The 14,002-nt window shown below is 46.5% G+C and overlaps 1 protein-coding gene across 6 annotated transcripts in view; it reads left to right on the top strand.

Moving 5' to 3' along the window:
* Positions 1 to 14,002, top strand: part of APBA1 (amyloid beta precursor protein binding family A member 1) — a 203,598-nt gene that overhangs the window by 164,782 nt on the left and 24,814 nt on the right. For all 6 annotated transcript variants that reach the window (XM_086684974.1, XM_086684978.1, XM_086684977.1 and 3 more), the window contains 2 exons: positions 3,828 to 3,867; positions 7,248 to 7,393. In XM_086684974.1, the coding sequence (XP_086541100.1) occupies positions 3,828 to 3,867; positions 7,248 to 7,393 (186 nt within the window). The remainder of the gene's footprint in view (positions 1 to 3,827; positions 3,868 to 7,247; positions 7,394 to 14,002) is intronic.

Here is a 14,002-nt window from a genome sequence, read left to right as displayed (position 1 = left end):
AACCGACTGAGCCACCCAGGCGCCCCTCCACTCTTCCCTATCCAAGAGAACTTTCTGCATTGGTGGAAATACTCAGTTCTGTGCTATCCTATATGGTGGTCCCTAGCCACATGCACCTGGGAAGCTCTTGAAAGTGGCTGTTGGGACTGAGGAACCGAATTTTGCATGTTATTCCAATTTAATTAAATAGTCGTGTGTGGCTAAGGACTCCTAGAGAGCACAGCCCGGAAGTGTCCCTCTCCGACACTAAGTCATGTGGTCGCCCTACTAAATGATGCTTGCTTCCAAGCAAGGTAGTGAAAGGGCAGGTGTTCCTCCTGGAGGGGGGGCGCTGCCTTTTCCCACACTGTTGTCCTTTTACCCACAGCCAAGTGCCACCCCAGCTATTTATGAAGTGGCCTCGGGTAACTGTGGGCCTGTGCCTTATGTGGCCTCCAGGTGGGTTCAGCTCACCCCAGCCCAGCCAGTGCTGAGGCTGTGCACGAAAGAGGCAAACCATATAGTCAATGACTGTCTCCTTTTCCTCCCTTTTGTTAAGCATATTACGTTAAATGCGACAAAAGGAAGCGATTTCCATTTCACAGCGAGTGGCAGATCACTTCTAAAGGGAGTCTTCATTAAAATTTACCCTTGAAGCCTCACTGAGTACACACACGTTTGCCATTAACTATTCACACAGGGAGAAGTAGATTTTTTGATAACCTGTGTATGTTAACCCAAACGAACATAAGGAGACCTTCTCTGAAATCACACCAACATTAAAATTTAAATTTGAAATACGCTTTGTCCTCCTCTGGTCTTGTCCTCAGACCCTACCTCATGGGAACGGAGGGTAACTAGGTCACTGTTTCTCCGGACCCTAGATCCCACAGCTCTGCCTTATCCTTTGTTCATAGTACATGGATGGGTGAGAACGAGAAACAAGAAGAAAAGAATCAAGGCCACAGTGATCATAACTAATAAAAAGCGGCCATTTCTCAAGCATTTACAGTGGTCAGGCATCGGGCCAAGCAAATCATAGATAGTATCTCATTTAATCCTTACAGTAATTCTGTGAGGTGTAGGACTCACTGTCCTCACACTGTGGTTGAGGCAGCATAGAAGCTCAGTGACTTACCCAAGGTCTAGGGCCCACAAGGGTTCAGGGCAGGCTGTGAATCCAGAGCTCCTGTGGGCCCAGGGTCTGAATGCCAGGGTCTTCTGCCCTTGGGGCAAAAAGTGCCCGCAGGCCACACGCTGCGTGGACAAGGTAACTTGTATGTCATGACTCCAGTCGTCGGGTCTCCTGGCTCTGCACGTGGTTTAGTGTCTCCTGCAAAATCCCAAGGACTTTGGCCTTTCATCTTCTTGACTGTGGCTTTATTAATTCTTGAATGTGAAGGATCAACTCATGTTCATCTCTGTCCACATGTGAGGAAACAAAGGGCTAATCAGACATCTGAATATTCAGCATTTGATTATTCATCAGATATAATAAGCAAGGCAAATGTGTTATTTCTCGGTTCCTACAGGACTTGGCACATGTTTCTGCATATCCTTAGAAATAATGATGAAAATCCTCTTTGTGTGCAATAATTAGAGATTCTTTCATTTCTCAAAACTCTTTTCGTAAAAAACTTACTACCCCAGAGACTAAAGAAAGCCAGTCATGAGCTTATGAATAGAGAATAAGTAAATGTACCAAATGCCCTCTGTTGTGGCTCTAAATAAAAATGGCAGCTTTTAGAACTATAGACTCAAGTAATTCTTTCGTAGCTTCTGCTAAAATCTGGGGACTGTCCTTGAAGTGAGCATTCAGAAAAGTATCCTAATAGGCCAAGAAAGTCTGAGTTGGCTTCTTGGGTGTACCTGGAGGCCAACCCATTTTGATTAAACAAAGTAAACCCTCTCTACCCCAGGCCCCTTGCTGTTGAGGGCAAGGACGAGGAAGGTGGTTGGGAAATACTAATTTTAAGATCTTTAGTCTTTGTGAAGACTGGCTCCCATCTACATACCGCGAAGTTACACAGTTTTTGTTGTTTTTAGCCAGAATTAGAGCTGGCTATTGCCCCTCAACTGACCCTTTCTTCTCACTTGGATCAACGAAAAAGTAAAACCAATGTCAAGCACCATTGAAGTTGAAATTGTAGTTCTCTTTCTTCCTGTCCACCTATCTTAGCTTTCCTTGGGGTGCAGGTTTCCATAAATGCAGAGGTTCCTCTGCAATCTAGCATTTAAACTGCCATCTGATCAGGTTCTAGAAGGTTTCTAGCCGATCATGCCCATAGCCCAACGATGCTGCCGGAAGACCCTTGCTGTGAGGTGTTACTTAGTGTAAGAAATTCCACAGTTTTCAATTCACTCCTTTGTTTATGTTCTTATGTTAAGGTAACATATACTAATCACTTACATGATGGAATTTTTAAACCAGCAAGGGACAAAAGGAGCCAATGACCTTTCATTCCCAGTGGACTTGTATTTGTAGTTTCCTTAAAGGTTATCCCTTCTGAAATAAGAAACCCACCGTCTTCGGTGTGACGAACCATTTCATCCCCGCGGGCACATTCCGGAAGGTTTACTGACAGGTTGCCTTGTGTGCTATGTTGTGTGATTCGTGTTGAATTCTTGTCATTGTCTTGAATTGAAACAGAGTCTTAAGCCTGGGTGTGTTTGCCTCCCCCCCCCCATTTTTTTTTAATAGAACAGTTAACACTACTATTTTTAGAGTGTTGTGCAGGTATTTATTAATTAGTCATCCCTTTGCTACAAAGGTGCTACAAGACAGAGCTGTTCCCCTGATGCCCCCCCTCTTTTAGGCCCTACCTCTCCCAGCCGCCAGGCACCCCAGAGTTTACCATCAACCCAGGTCAACCCACTGAGCAGCTATGCTGTATAAGATACCCTTTTTCTAAAACATACAGATTGAAATGACATACCCACTAGACTCTTAGCCATGAAAATCTTTAGGCTTTCTGAGGACAGCCCTGGGCCTTGCAGACCCTCCTTTTTGCTCGTTTGAAGGAGTCTTGTTTTTGACAGTGGCTCTCCACTCTCCTGCGATGCTCACGTCACCCTGCCCCCAACACATCAGCTACAAATTCTGTGGCGAGAGCGGGAATGAACTTCCTACTCTTAAGCCACTTAGAGTTCTCTGTGCCACTCAGTTACGGGAGGAACCAAATGGTGAGTATTGTTCCTCTGCAACCTAGCATTGAAACTGCCGTCCAGTCAGGTTCTAGAAGGGTTCGAGCCAATCATGCCCACAGCCCAACGATGCTGCCGGAAGACCCTTGCTGTGAGGTGTTACTTAGCGTAAGAAATTCCACAGTTTTCAATCCACTCCTTTGTTTATGTTCTTATGTTAAGGTAACATATACTAATCACTTACATGATGGGATTTTTAAACTAGCAAGGGACAAAAGGAGGAGAGGAAAACTCTGGCAAACATTTTTAGCACAGTGAGAGATGACTGAAGCAAAGACCTGAAGGGAAATAAAATTCCCCAAGAGAATTCTTGATTTCAACATATAGTCACATTGTTGGTGCTTTTACTCATCTAACAGTTTTTCACTTAGAAACTTTTTAAGCGGATGGACATCTAATTGTGGAATGTGAGATTTTCAGGTTACCTAAAATATGAATGGATATTCTGGGCTTTGGGTAACCTCTAATAAGAAGTGTGTGTGTCTGTTCACACCTTTCTCTCCGTGATAACCAAAAACGGTCGACACCTGATTAATATCTGTCATTGGTGATCTATTTATTTTTCATGTTGCATGGATAAAGTTGTGTTAATGCATTTTTCATCACGCTTTGCCCTTTCTGAAACCTCTTTGTCTTGATTACAGTCAAGAAAAAGCTTGGCTTCATTCCCAACCTACGTTGAAGGTAAGAGCTGAAAAGGAAGTAATTGAGTACTGAGTCGTGCATGAATCTTCTAGCATTTTGGGTATTTGAAGCACTGGGTGGTAAGACCATAGTGGGGAAGAAAGGCCACAGAACCACTTATTCACAGTCTTAATGATCAGAGAATTTTAAACTAAAAGAAAACAGCCGTGAGCCTGTCAGAGATTCCTTACCTCCCTCCTCACCTTTGCTGATTCTGTCCCTGAGAACCCAAGAGAGGGTGCATGGAGGCTGAGGGCTGTTTCCAGCTTAGAAACGGTCATACTCCATCTGAATCCAAATCTCCTCTCCTCTAGTCCAGGACACCTCTTACATCCATCAAGGACCACTCAACTGGGAATGAAGTTTAAAGGAGACTTTTGGTCCTCTAAATTTAGGGAAGGAAAAAAAAAAAAAAGACCTTCCCAATAATTCTCATCTCTTGCTTGGATGAGTTAAGTGTAGTAACTTTTATCAAGCTTGTACTCTGTGCCAGATACACGGTCTTCATGTAATAACTTATTGAATCCTCGTATCTATCTTGTGAAGTGGACTTCACACCCCCATGTTACACAGGAGAGAACTGAGGCATTTTTACTCAAGCCGAGGTGAGTGCCTTTCCCAAAATCACACAGTTAGCAAGTTTCAGAGCCAGGCTGTGAGCTGGCAGTCTGATTCCACAGCTCAGAATACAAATGGTATTCTGTGTAGGGTGGCCACATATGGTTGTGCAGGTGATTCACTGCTCAAGGGCACCTGTTCAGGAGGCCTAGTGGGGTCAGAACTTGGCCCACGCGGGGCAGCTCAGCTTGAGGTCAGGCCCCACAAACGGAGTGCCTATTCCTCATCCACACAAAGGTGCTCATTAGCTAGAGGTGCCACGACCCTCTACCAGAGAGGATGGAGGTTAGTTTTTCAGGTAGGGTAGATTGACGTTTTCTTGAAAAAGGATTTTCTGGGGACTAGAAACCACCCAGAACACACCATGAAGCTCTGTCTGGCCCTTGGATCCCATGAATGAATAGTCAGTGTGAGAATGAATTACCAGGATTCTTAGACCTTTATGACCCTGCAGTCCTGCAGCCTCGGTCAAGCTCATAGGTTTGTTTCACTCAGGTTTCTTTCTTGAGTAACCTGTGAATTATTCGTGCCATTTTTTGTGAGGCCCAAGAATTCCATGAGTATTCCTCGGGGAGTTTTTGAAAGTTTGGAAATTCCATTTTTCTTCAGCGACGCTCCCCCAGACTCAGCATTCACGAAGGCGTGAGGACATAACGTGTGAGCAACACGGAGGCCTCCCTGAAAGGACAAACACGTTCCAGAAGGCCGAAACGAAACCTGCAGTTCTTTGACTTAGGACCAGTATAATGTGAATTTTTTTTAACTTTTAAAAAAAAAATTCTAAAATGAAATTACGAACATAACGGCTTTTTCCCAGGGTATGATCTAGCAACAGTGACATTTGATTATCCTCAAAATCCCTGGAGGATCAGTGGCCTTAGATCATATCTCAAATGCATAATTTATTTAGGTCCAGTGTAACTGTCTCTTGACTGGTCGGCATTTATGTAGTCATTTAAGTATTGTTTGGATTGCTTTTAAACCTACCCGCATATCCACAGTCACCATGGTTGACGAGAGACCCTCTTCGGGGAATAGCGCTAACTCAGAGATGAACATAGAATCCTGGAAGGCCCGTAGAGAAGTACGTGGTTAATTCTTTATCTTTCTTTTAACATTCATTATTTTCACAAAATAAATGGAAGGTTTTTAAAAGTTACTATCCCAGATGAGATCTTTTTTCTCAATGCCTGTTTGGGCAAACATGATTATGTTTAACACTGTAAACCCCGCACGGGAATTTATGATAGGAGACTGATAATCTTTTACTTTTTTACAAAGTGTAATGTAGGTTCCAAACCCGTCCATGTATTATTTTAGTTAGGGTAGTGCTTCCCGGCTGGACAACTAAAACTGTATGTGGCCAATACCCTGAATCCTTCTCACCCCTATGAAAGTTTGAGCACGGCACGTCTGTGACCTTGGAGAGAAGGTGAACCACTGGCACGTAGTTGAGGCCGGTTTGGCTGAGTATCACTCGCCAGAAGCCTTTCTTGGAAAGATCGAGAATATGGCAAACAACACGTCTCCTTATTTATTGACTACGCAGATGCTTGGTGAAGGCCTTTCCTAAAATGCTGTTAATTTCTTTGTGTCAGCCACCACCTTGGCTTTAGGAAAACGATAAGATTGTTTTAAGACTGAACTCTGATAAGTAGCTTATCCATGGGAAGCAGCTGGTTAAGCTCAAGATGAGCTCGATGTTGAGGGATAAAAATAAAAATCATTTCAGATTAGCTTTCCAAAAGGAAAAAGCAAATTGTTTCCTTTGCCAGTTATCTAATTTAAGAGCCTGGGGTTTTAACAGTAGGTTAAAAATGTATATTTTAATCTCCCCAAATATGGCATTCAAGCCAAAGAAAATACATATGTTTTTCACTGCAGAATTAAAACGCCTTTCTTCGTGCGTCTGTTCTCAAGTCATTTATTAGTCCCAGACATGTTTGAATCTCAAGTAGGGTTTGCAGGTGATGATGGTTAGAATCAGATGCCCCCATTTTAAATATGTTAAAAGTAAGGTTTAATTTAAAAGGCTGGTCAGTGAGAACAGAAAATTCTGCTTTTCCTCGGAATTGATCTGTGTGTGGATGCAAGCCAGGGACACCACAGCCTGTAAGTCAGCAAGGTTGACATCAGGGGACTCAGGGTAATGTCATCTGCCTCACAGAGCTGGGGTCAGAGGCCATTCTAGGGATCCAGACCTTCTCAAACAAATGCCCATTTTTCTGATTGGTAAGATTTGTTTTCCCCATTATGCATAAAGTGGAAGGGAGAGATGCGAACGTGGCGCTTTAAAATGAGGTTTTCTAATAAAGCAGCCTCCTGCTCACCTAACCATTTGTCTGGCAAACATTTATTTGATGCCCCCTGGGTGACAGGCACTGATGAGACACGCGAGCCAAAGACGAACATGACATGGTCTTTTGTCCCCAAAGGGCTCCCAGTCTAACAGGAAAAACAACATCTTTTGTCACTGAGTTGTATGTTTCATATTTAAATAAACACATCATTTCTCCCAGTAAATGGCCTGGGCAAAGTGGATGAAGAAGAAATTCTTTCTTCCCTTTGAAAACAAGGTGTGAGTGAAGGCAGACCCGGAGAGGTGCCTTGGACTGGCAGGGTGATGCACCTGCCCAGGGTCTCCACCGCGGGGGCCACCTGTGCTGGCACTGAGCAGTCAGGGAGGGTGCTTGTGCAGTCAGCGATTTGTGGGGCCCACCCCCGGGTGGCTTCACTCACCCCTGCGGTTCTGTGTGTTCCAGTTCCCGGACCCTGTGACCCCGAAGACTTGATCGATGGGATCATTTTTGCTGCCAATTACCTTGGCTCCACCCAGCTGCTCTCCGACAAAACTCCCTCCAAAAACGTGCGCATGATGCAGGCCCAGGAAGCCGTGAGCAGGATCAAGGTAAGGGGGTGCCGGGGGTGGGTGCGGCGGCCTGAGCCGTCCACGGTGGTCTCCCCCGTACCTCATGCATATCTAGTCCCAAGTATAGGGGAGAGCGGATTGGGATGGTGTACCTGCCAACGGAAAAAAGGTGTGCCTGAGTCCTTTTGGGTAAATGCTGTATACTTGGGGTGTTCTCAGTGGCCAGCCGTAAGAAAGAACACATATGATCATGAACTTTGGAAAGCTGGTAGCATGAGGAACGATGTCATTTCGAGCATCACCTCTCCAGCACGAGAGCTTTCTCCCTGTCAGTCCAAGTCAGTGACTTGAACACTTGGTGTTACAGGCGTGGTTCAGACCCAGCCTCCTGCTTTTGAGCCAGCTGACCCTGCTCAGGCTACATTGAACTGGTTTGCTCCAGGCGCAGGGAGCCGTTGGATCAGATCTAACCATAACGAGGTAGCTAGCCCAGTGTTTAAACAGGCTTGAGCCAGTCATGACCGATTGGCATCTGCCTTATCAAGATTTAAAAGGAGCAAGCCTGTTTTGATCCAGCAAGAGCGACTTTGATCTGGTTGAAACCATTCACAACCACTTTGAGCCAGCTAGAACTGGTTTGATCCCAATGGAAATGCCGAGCTCTAGAATCTCCACCATGATGCCGGCGCCACCTGGCATCGTGGACAGACCTAGGGCTCCAGGGACACTTCTGGTGCCAGTAAGCACCACCAGCACCTAGAACCACTGGGCAGCTATGCTGGGGCCACAGGGCCAGTCCACCTGGAGCCCCGGGGATACCAGCACCACCGAAACCCAGAACCAGGTATTTCCAGCAAGTTGGAACAGGTTAGGACTCCCCGGATTTGGTTCTGTCCAGCTTCAGCCGGTCAAAATCCCATTCGTCCTCAAGGAACCCTTCCCTTTCCTGTGTGGTCGTGTGCACACGTGCCCCGGTTACCTCCTGGTGTCGCGGGGGCAGTGTGGAAAGAGGAAGAAGAACAAGTGTAGGCCAGTCACTTAGGGTCCTTAATCCAGGAGAAACGACTTCTTGAGCACTTGCGTGTGCAAGGCTGGGCAAGGTCTCCGGAAGGAAGAGAAAACAGCAGTGTGTAGAGGGAGAGCCTTGCCCTCGGGCTCCGCAGCAGCAGTGAGAAGTGAATCGAGCCAGTAAGGGTGCAGGGTGTACCTGAGCAGGAGGGCAGGTGTTGGATGCAGGCGGACAGCATAGAGATGTAACTCCCACAGAACGCCAGAGCACCCCTCAGCCCCTGTCAGGGAGCACCACCACAGCCCATTCACGTGACTCCTTCAGAACAGAGCAACAGCCCGCCCCCAGAGGAGCCCTGAAGGTCCCCAGGGCAGAAAACTGTGCTGTTTTGACATGCGTTCTCCCGGCTTCTGTCCATCCAGGTTTCACACACGTTCAGGTTAGGGTATCATACTGGGCACCTTGGTTATCGGTCTCCTGAGTGGCAGCCATTGAGTCCCCCAGATAGTTTATCTCTTTCCACTGCCCTGTGACATGTGACCTGGAGGAAGGGAGCAGGCACATGCCCAGAACGTAAAGGCGTGCTCAGCGTGTGCTGTGGCCCCCCGAGCCAGAGCCCGGCCACGAGCCAGCGTGCTGTGAATTACAGCTTCCAATTTCCGCAGTGAGGTCCTAGAGCGCGGTTTTCCCTTCTTAAAGTCCAGCCTCCCTGGTAAGAAACCAGAAGGTTCGCTTTGAGGCTTCAAAGGATCGGTATCCAGAAGTTCCACGGTTGATTTGAATCAAAAAAATTAGACGGTTTTGTTGATCATAACAAGCAAGATGAGGCTGTCTGATTATAAATCCATTTTAGACCTGCCTAGAGCAGAGCAGACATCTGGTACACATGTATTTATTTTTTACAGCAAATTATTGTAGTGTAAGGAATTCATTATAGAGTGGTAAAGTTAAATGGTTACATTTCATTTGTAAGTATCATTTTTGCGATGTGCTTCTGTGCATCTGAAGGGGCTGTTGCCTGTCATTAAATATATTCTGCCTCCTGTTCCTTTTACCTCAGTTTAAATGCCCGTCAAGTTGTTTGACTTGACCCCCAGCCTGATGCTTTTTCAAATGCTAGGTGCACAGACCCATGGTTTATTTCTGCACTCCTCTAGAAAGCTACTGTGTCAGGATGTGCCCTGAGATTTCATAGAGGGAACCAGGGCACCTAGAGCATTTCTCTGGATCAGCGGGGATGGTCTCGCGGGCGCCTGCACTGTGGGCCCGCACATGCGCGTAGGAGACCCCTTTCTGTAAGGGATGTGGTGCCACCCTGTTTCCTAAAGAGAGGCTGACCTTTCAGGAATGAGTCATTCTAGGCCACCTCTATAAAGATGCAGAGAGGAAGGTAGCTACAGATTTGACAGTGTCCAGGAAAGGAAGGAAAGAAAGAGGAAAATGTGTGGATTTATTTGGAAATCCACTTAGTATCCTCAGGACAAACTGATAAGTGATTTCCACCTTGATGTGTCATCTGAACCAGGAGGGGTTTCCTCCTTCTGTTTCAGATTCCTTTTCCTTCCCTTCTTCCCCATGGGGACCCCATCTTACCCCTCTTTCTTTCCTCTGCCTGCAGAGTTTGACCAGTGGGTATGGGTGAGCCCTTCCTCACCATGAGTCTTGGGTGGCCATGGTGTCTGTGCTACTTTAACTCTGAGCAAACACCAAACCTGAAGCTGGGCTTTCAGAACTCTCTTTAACTTCCCTCCTGGGGGGTCTGTTGTGGTGCTCATTGACTCGCACTTGGAGTTTGCAGAATTAATATTTTCTTAAAGAATTTATAAATTTATTTGCCAAATGGGGAGAGAATTTGGAGTTGCGTTTTGGCCCGAAATTTTCTAGTTAATGTGAGAGGAAAACAAAGGAATTTGGCTCAGAAAGCAAACTGTTCCTCTACAGACCCTTGTGAGAGGCATCTCAGGAGATAAAAACTAACCAAGACCCAATCCTTGACCTTGAGAAACTTGCAGTCTAATAAGGGAACCAAGACGGTTGGTTAAGTAACAGTAATTCAAGGCAGGTTGAGGAATCTGAAATTAAAAGCCTTTCCATCTATCAAAGTGTAATGAATAAGGTGGATCTAAATGCAACATCAGAATTAGAAGACATCTGCCATTTTTCTTAAGTTTTTTTTTTTTTTTCCATCTTTGGACCCTCCCTAATGTATCCTTTCTGCCTTTGTTGTTCGTCATTTCTGAGAAGAAATATCCTTTTAGGAAGCCCCCATGCACTAAGGAATGCATTAAAGAGGTAGTTCTCAACATGGGATTCCTTAACCAGCAGCATCAGGACCACCTGGGAACTTGTTAGAAATGCAGATTCTCAGGCTCACCCCAGTCCGAAATTCATGGTGGGGGGCAGGTAGGGCCCAGGAATCTGTGTTTTCATTAGCCCTCAAGGAGATTCTGAGGTACACTAATTTGGGGACCACTGTCCAACACTGGGGTAGACCATCCTCATGGAGCATCTTTTCTCTGTGCTCTGGGGCATCCCAAATACGCTGCGTGCCTCCCGCCGATGAGGTTCTGTCGGCACATTAGCTCAAGAAACGCCGCAAAATAGATCCCTTTTTCTGAATTTGCCACATACGTTCTCCTATCAAAGATTTTGAGAACTCCTGTACTAAGGAGATCTCATTCACCTTGTTTAACCAGAAACTCCCGTCGTTATCTGAACACAGAATACATGATCGCTGTGGGGTGCCTGTTGAAAGTCGTGCCGCTGAGATTCTCTGGAACAAGATTTGGGAGCAACTTCTGCCCTACGTGCTGTCAGTGTCTCTAGCACCATAGATAGAGATGCCCCATTCGTCCCACAGTGTGGGAGCCCTGCCTTGACCCTGCCTAGAGACCCAGCCTTGAAGCCATCGTGGCTGGAACCCCGTCTTCCTTTCTCTCCACTGCATCCATGCCTCATTCCACCCTCTTGTTCACTGCCCTTCGGCCAGAAGACGGGCTGGCCTGCCGGGCCCTTCCCTGAGCCCCGGAAACCACTTCACATCCACGCGGGACGTGGCACACATGTCTCCATCCTTCCCACATTTGTGACGCTCGTGTCCTTGACTCACAAATGGCATTGGATGTTTTTTGCTGCGCTTTTTTCAGGAGCTCTCATTATCACCCATTCTCATGTTTGTCTTCCCTGGCTTGTCCCAAAAAGATGAGATTTTTCTGTTCTTTCCTGGAAAGGTTTTCTTTAACCGTCAACAATCAGGACTTCATTGTGGAATGACAATCTCTACCAGTGAGGCTTTGTGCAAGCCACGTGATTTCCCGCGTGACTCAAAGAAGCCTGTGATTAACATGAAAAGGGTATATGAGCACTTGGAGCACGTCCTTCACATACATTGATCTCACTTACTCCTCAAAATGGAGGGGGTGGGAAATCCTGTGAGGTGGGTATGATCAGCCCTCTTCACTGACACACTGAGAGGTTTACCGCTGAGACGCTTGCCCGAGGTACACAACTAGTGATTTGGAGAGTAGAGTGAGATTTCAGGGGCTGGGATCTCTGTTCTGCCTCTTAACAGCTGAGCGCCCTTGAGCATGTTAATTAGCCTCTCTGTGCCTCAGTTGCCGCTTCTGCAAGAGGAGAGTACGGTAGGCACCTCACAGGGTTGCCCGAAGCTTTCGCACTGCGACACACGTGAGCTGCTCAGAAGGACGTGGCACCTAGCGAGTGCCCCGTAGATGTCAGCTGGGGAAAGAAAAGCTAGAATAGTCCGGAGGATCCCCAGCATGACTAACCTCGAGAGTCTTAACGACAGTAAACACGCCTCGCAGAGTGAGAGGGTGAGTGACAGTTCCACGGTTTATGTCCCTGGTGCCACAGCTTACTGAGGGGCAAGCCGCAGTCGGTCCCGTGAATCACGAGGATTGCAAGGGATGCTGTCACTCACTGCTTTACGACACACGCAGGCCTTCTAGGCCTCTCGGGCTTCTCTGCTACCGCCATTTCTCATTCTGGATCCGACCGTCTCCCGCATGTCGTGTGTAAACTTCAGATTAGAATTGGTTTCAGGACACCTGAGCAGCACATGTGGTTGAGCACCTGGTATTACTTTAGGTGCATAAAATCTCCTTCGCTTCATAGAAATTATCTCAGGATGCCTTTCATGAAACTTGGTTGGCCATTTGGGTTCTCTTTCTTCATCAACCATCCCAGTTAAAAAAAAAAAAAAATGTGGTTGTTCCACTGGCAGCAGACTTAGTTTCCTCTGAGAGACCCTTTCGGATCCCTGTTCCTTATAGCGAAGAATGTTGACCCGTCCCACAGCTGTTAGGTTTTGGTATCGAGAATATCACAAATTCTTATATGCCGGCCAGATAATTTCAGGGAAAGCGGTAGAACAAACACATGCACGTGAGGATCTCACAGTGGTCATTTATCATGAGGATGGCAGCCGATGCAGATGAGAACACCCCCCCCCCCCCGCCGATGGGACTGTCGGATCCCACCTAGAAATCTGCACGGTCTGGCGGAGCATCAGCACAGGGCCACTCCTCAGACGCGGACACACGTCCACCATCGCACACGGCAGTTACGAAACCCCCTTGCGCTTGCTGCCTTCTGACTTTGCCAGAGCAGACTGTTCACCATGAATTCATGGCCACCAGGAGGAGCTGTGGGGGGAAGGGGGGTGAGGAGGGCTGCCCTAGTTCCCTGGCTGCACCAGAGATGAGGTACTTGGTGTTTGGATGGCCGACTCCTCTGGTTTCTCTCCAGTGAGATAGAACAGACACCCCCGTTTGACTCATTAATGAACTAGAGATGTGCTGCTGGGAGCAAAAGGGCTTTTCCCCAGGTGAGTACGAAGGAGTATGAGAGAGCAGACAGTCCTCCACCCACCCCCATCACCACAACAGCGTGCGTGGTTTGGCCATTGACTCACCATTATTTGTACAGGATCTGTGTATATCCAGCAAGCCTTACCAAGAGCCAAGAAATTACATTCCGACGTAGGTAGAATAATCCTGTAACATCCAACACAAACGTAGCACTCGTAACGCACCAGACGCTGTTCTAAGAGCTCTGCACACATTTATTTTATCCTCACGACAGCCCTGTGTGGTAGATACTGTTTTTATCCTCATTTTACAGATGAGGAAACTGAGGCACAGAGACACGAAGCGGCTCGCTCCAAGTCACGCAGCTAGTAGGTCGCAGAGCGGGGATTCAGTTTTAGACAATCTGGCTGCAGTCTGTCTCTCTTTTTTAATCAACTGTGTTCTCTTTTACTTATGAGAAAAGGTGGGGGGATGAATGTTTATCTATTTCTAGTTAGGAATAGGCTGTATTAATAGTACACAAATTTAAGGCAAGAATTATTACTAGAGATGAACAATAAAAAGATGAATCCAACAGAAAGACACAAGTACCTTAAATCTGTATGTACCTTATAACACAGATATAAAACAGATAAAGCAGATATTAGCAGAACCAAAAGGAGAGAGGGACAAATCCATAGTAACAGCTGGAGATTTTAACACACCTCTCTCAGTAAATTTTAGAACAAACAAAAATATCAGGCAGCACACAGAAGATTTAAACTGTACCCTTAACCAACCTAATTGACCTCATTGATATTGGTAGAACAC

Source organism: Puma concolor, chromosome D4 (assembly GCF_028749965.1).
Source record: "Puma concolor isolate L17-30 chromosome D4, mPumCon1.1.hap2, whole genome shotgun sequence".
Taxonomy (NCBI): Eukaryota; Metazoa; Chordata; class Mammalia; order Carnivora; family Felidae; genus Puma; species Puma concolor.
The sequence above is the reverse complement of the archived record's forward strand: the minus strand, read 5'-3'. Positions and strand labels throughout refer to the sequence as shown.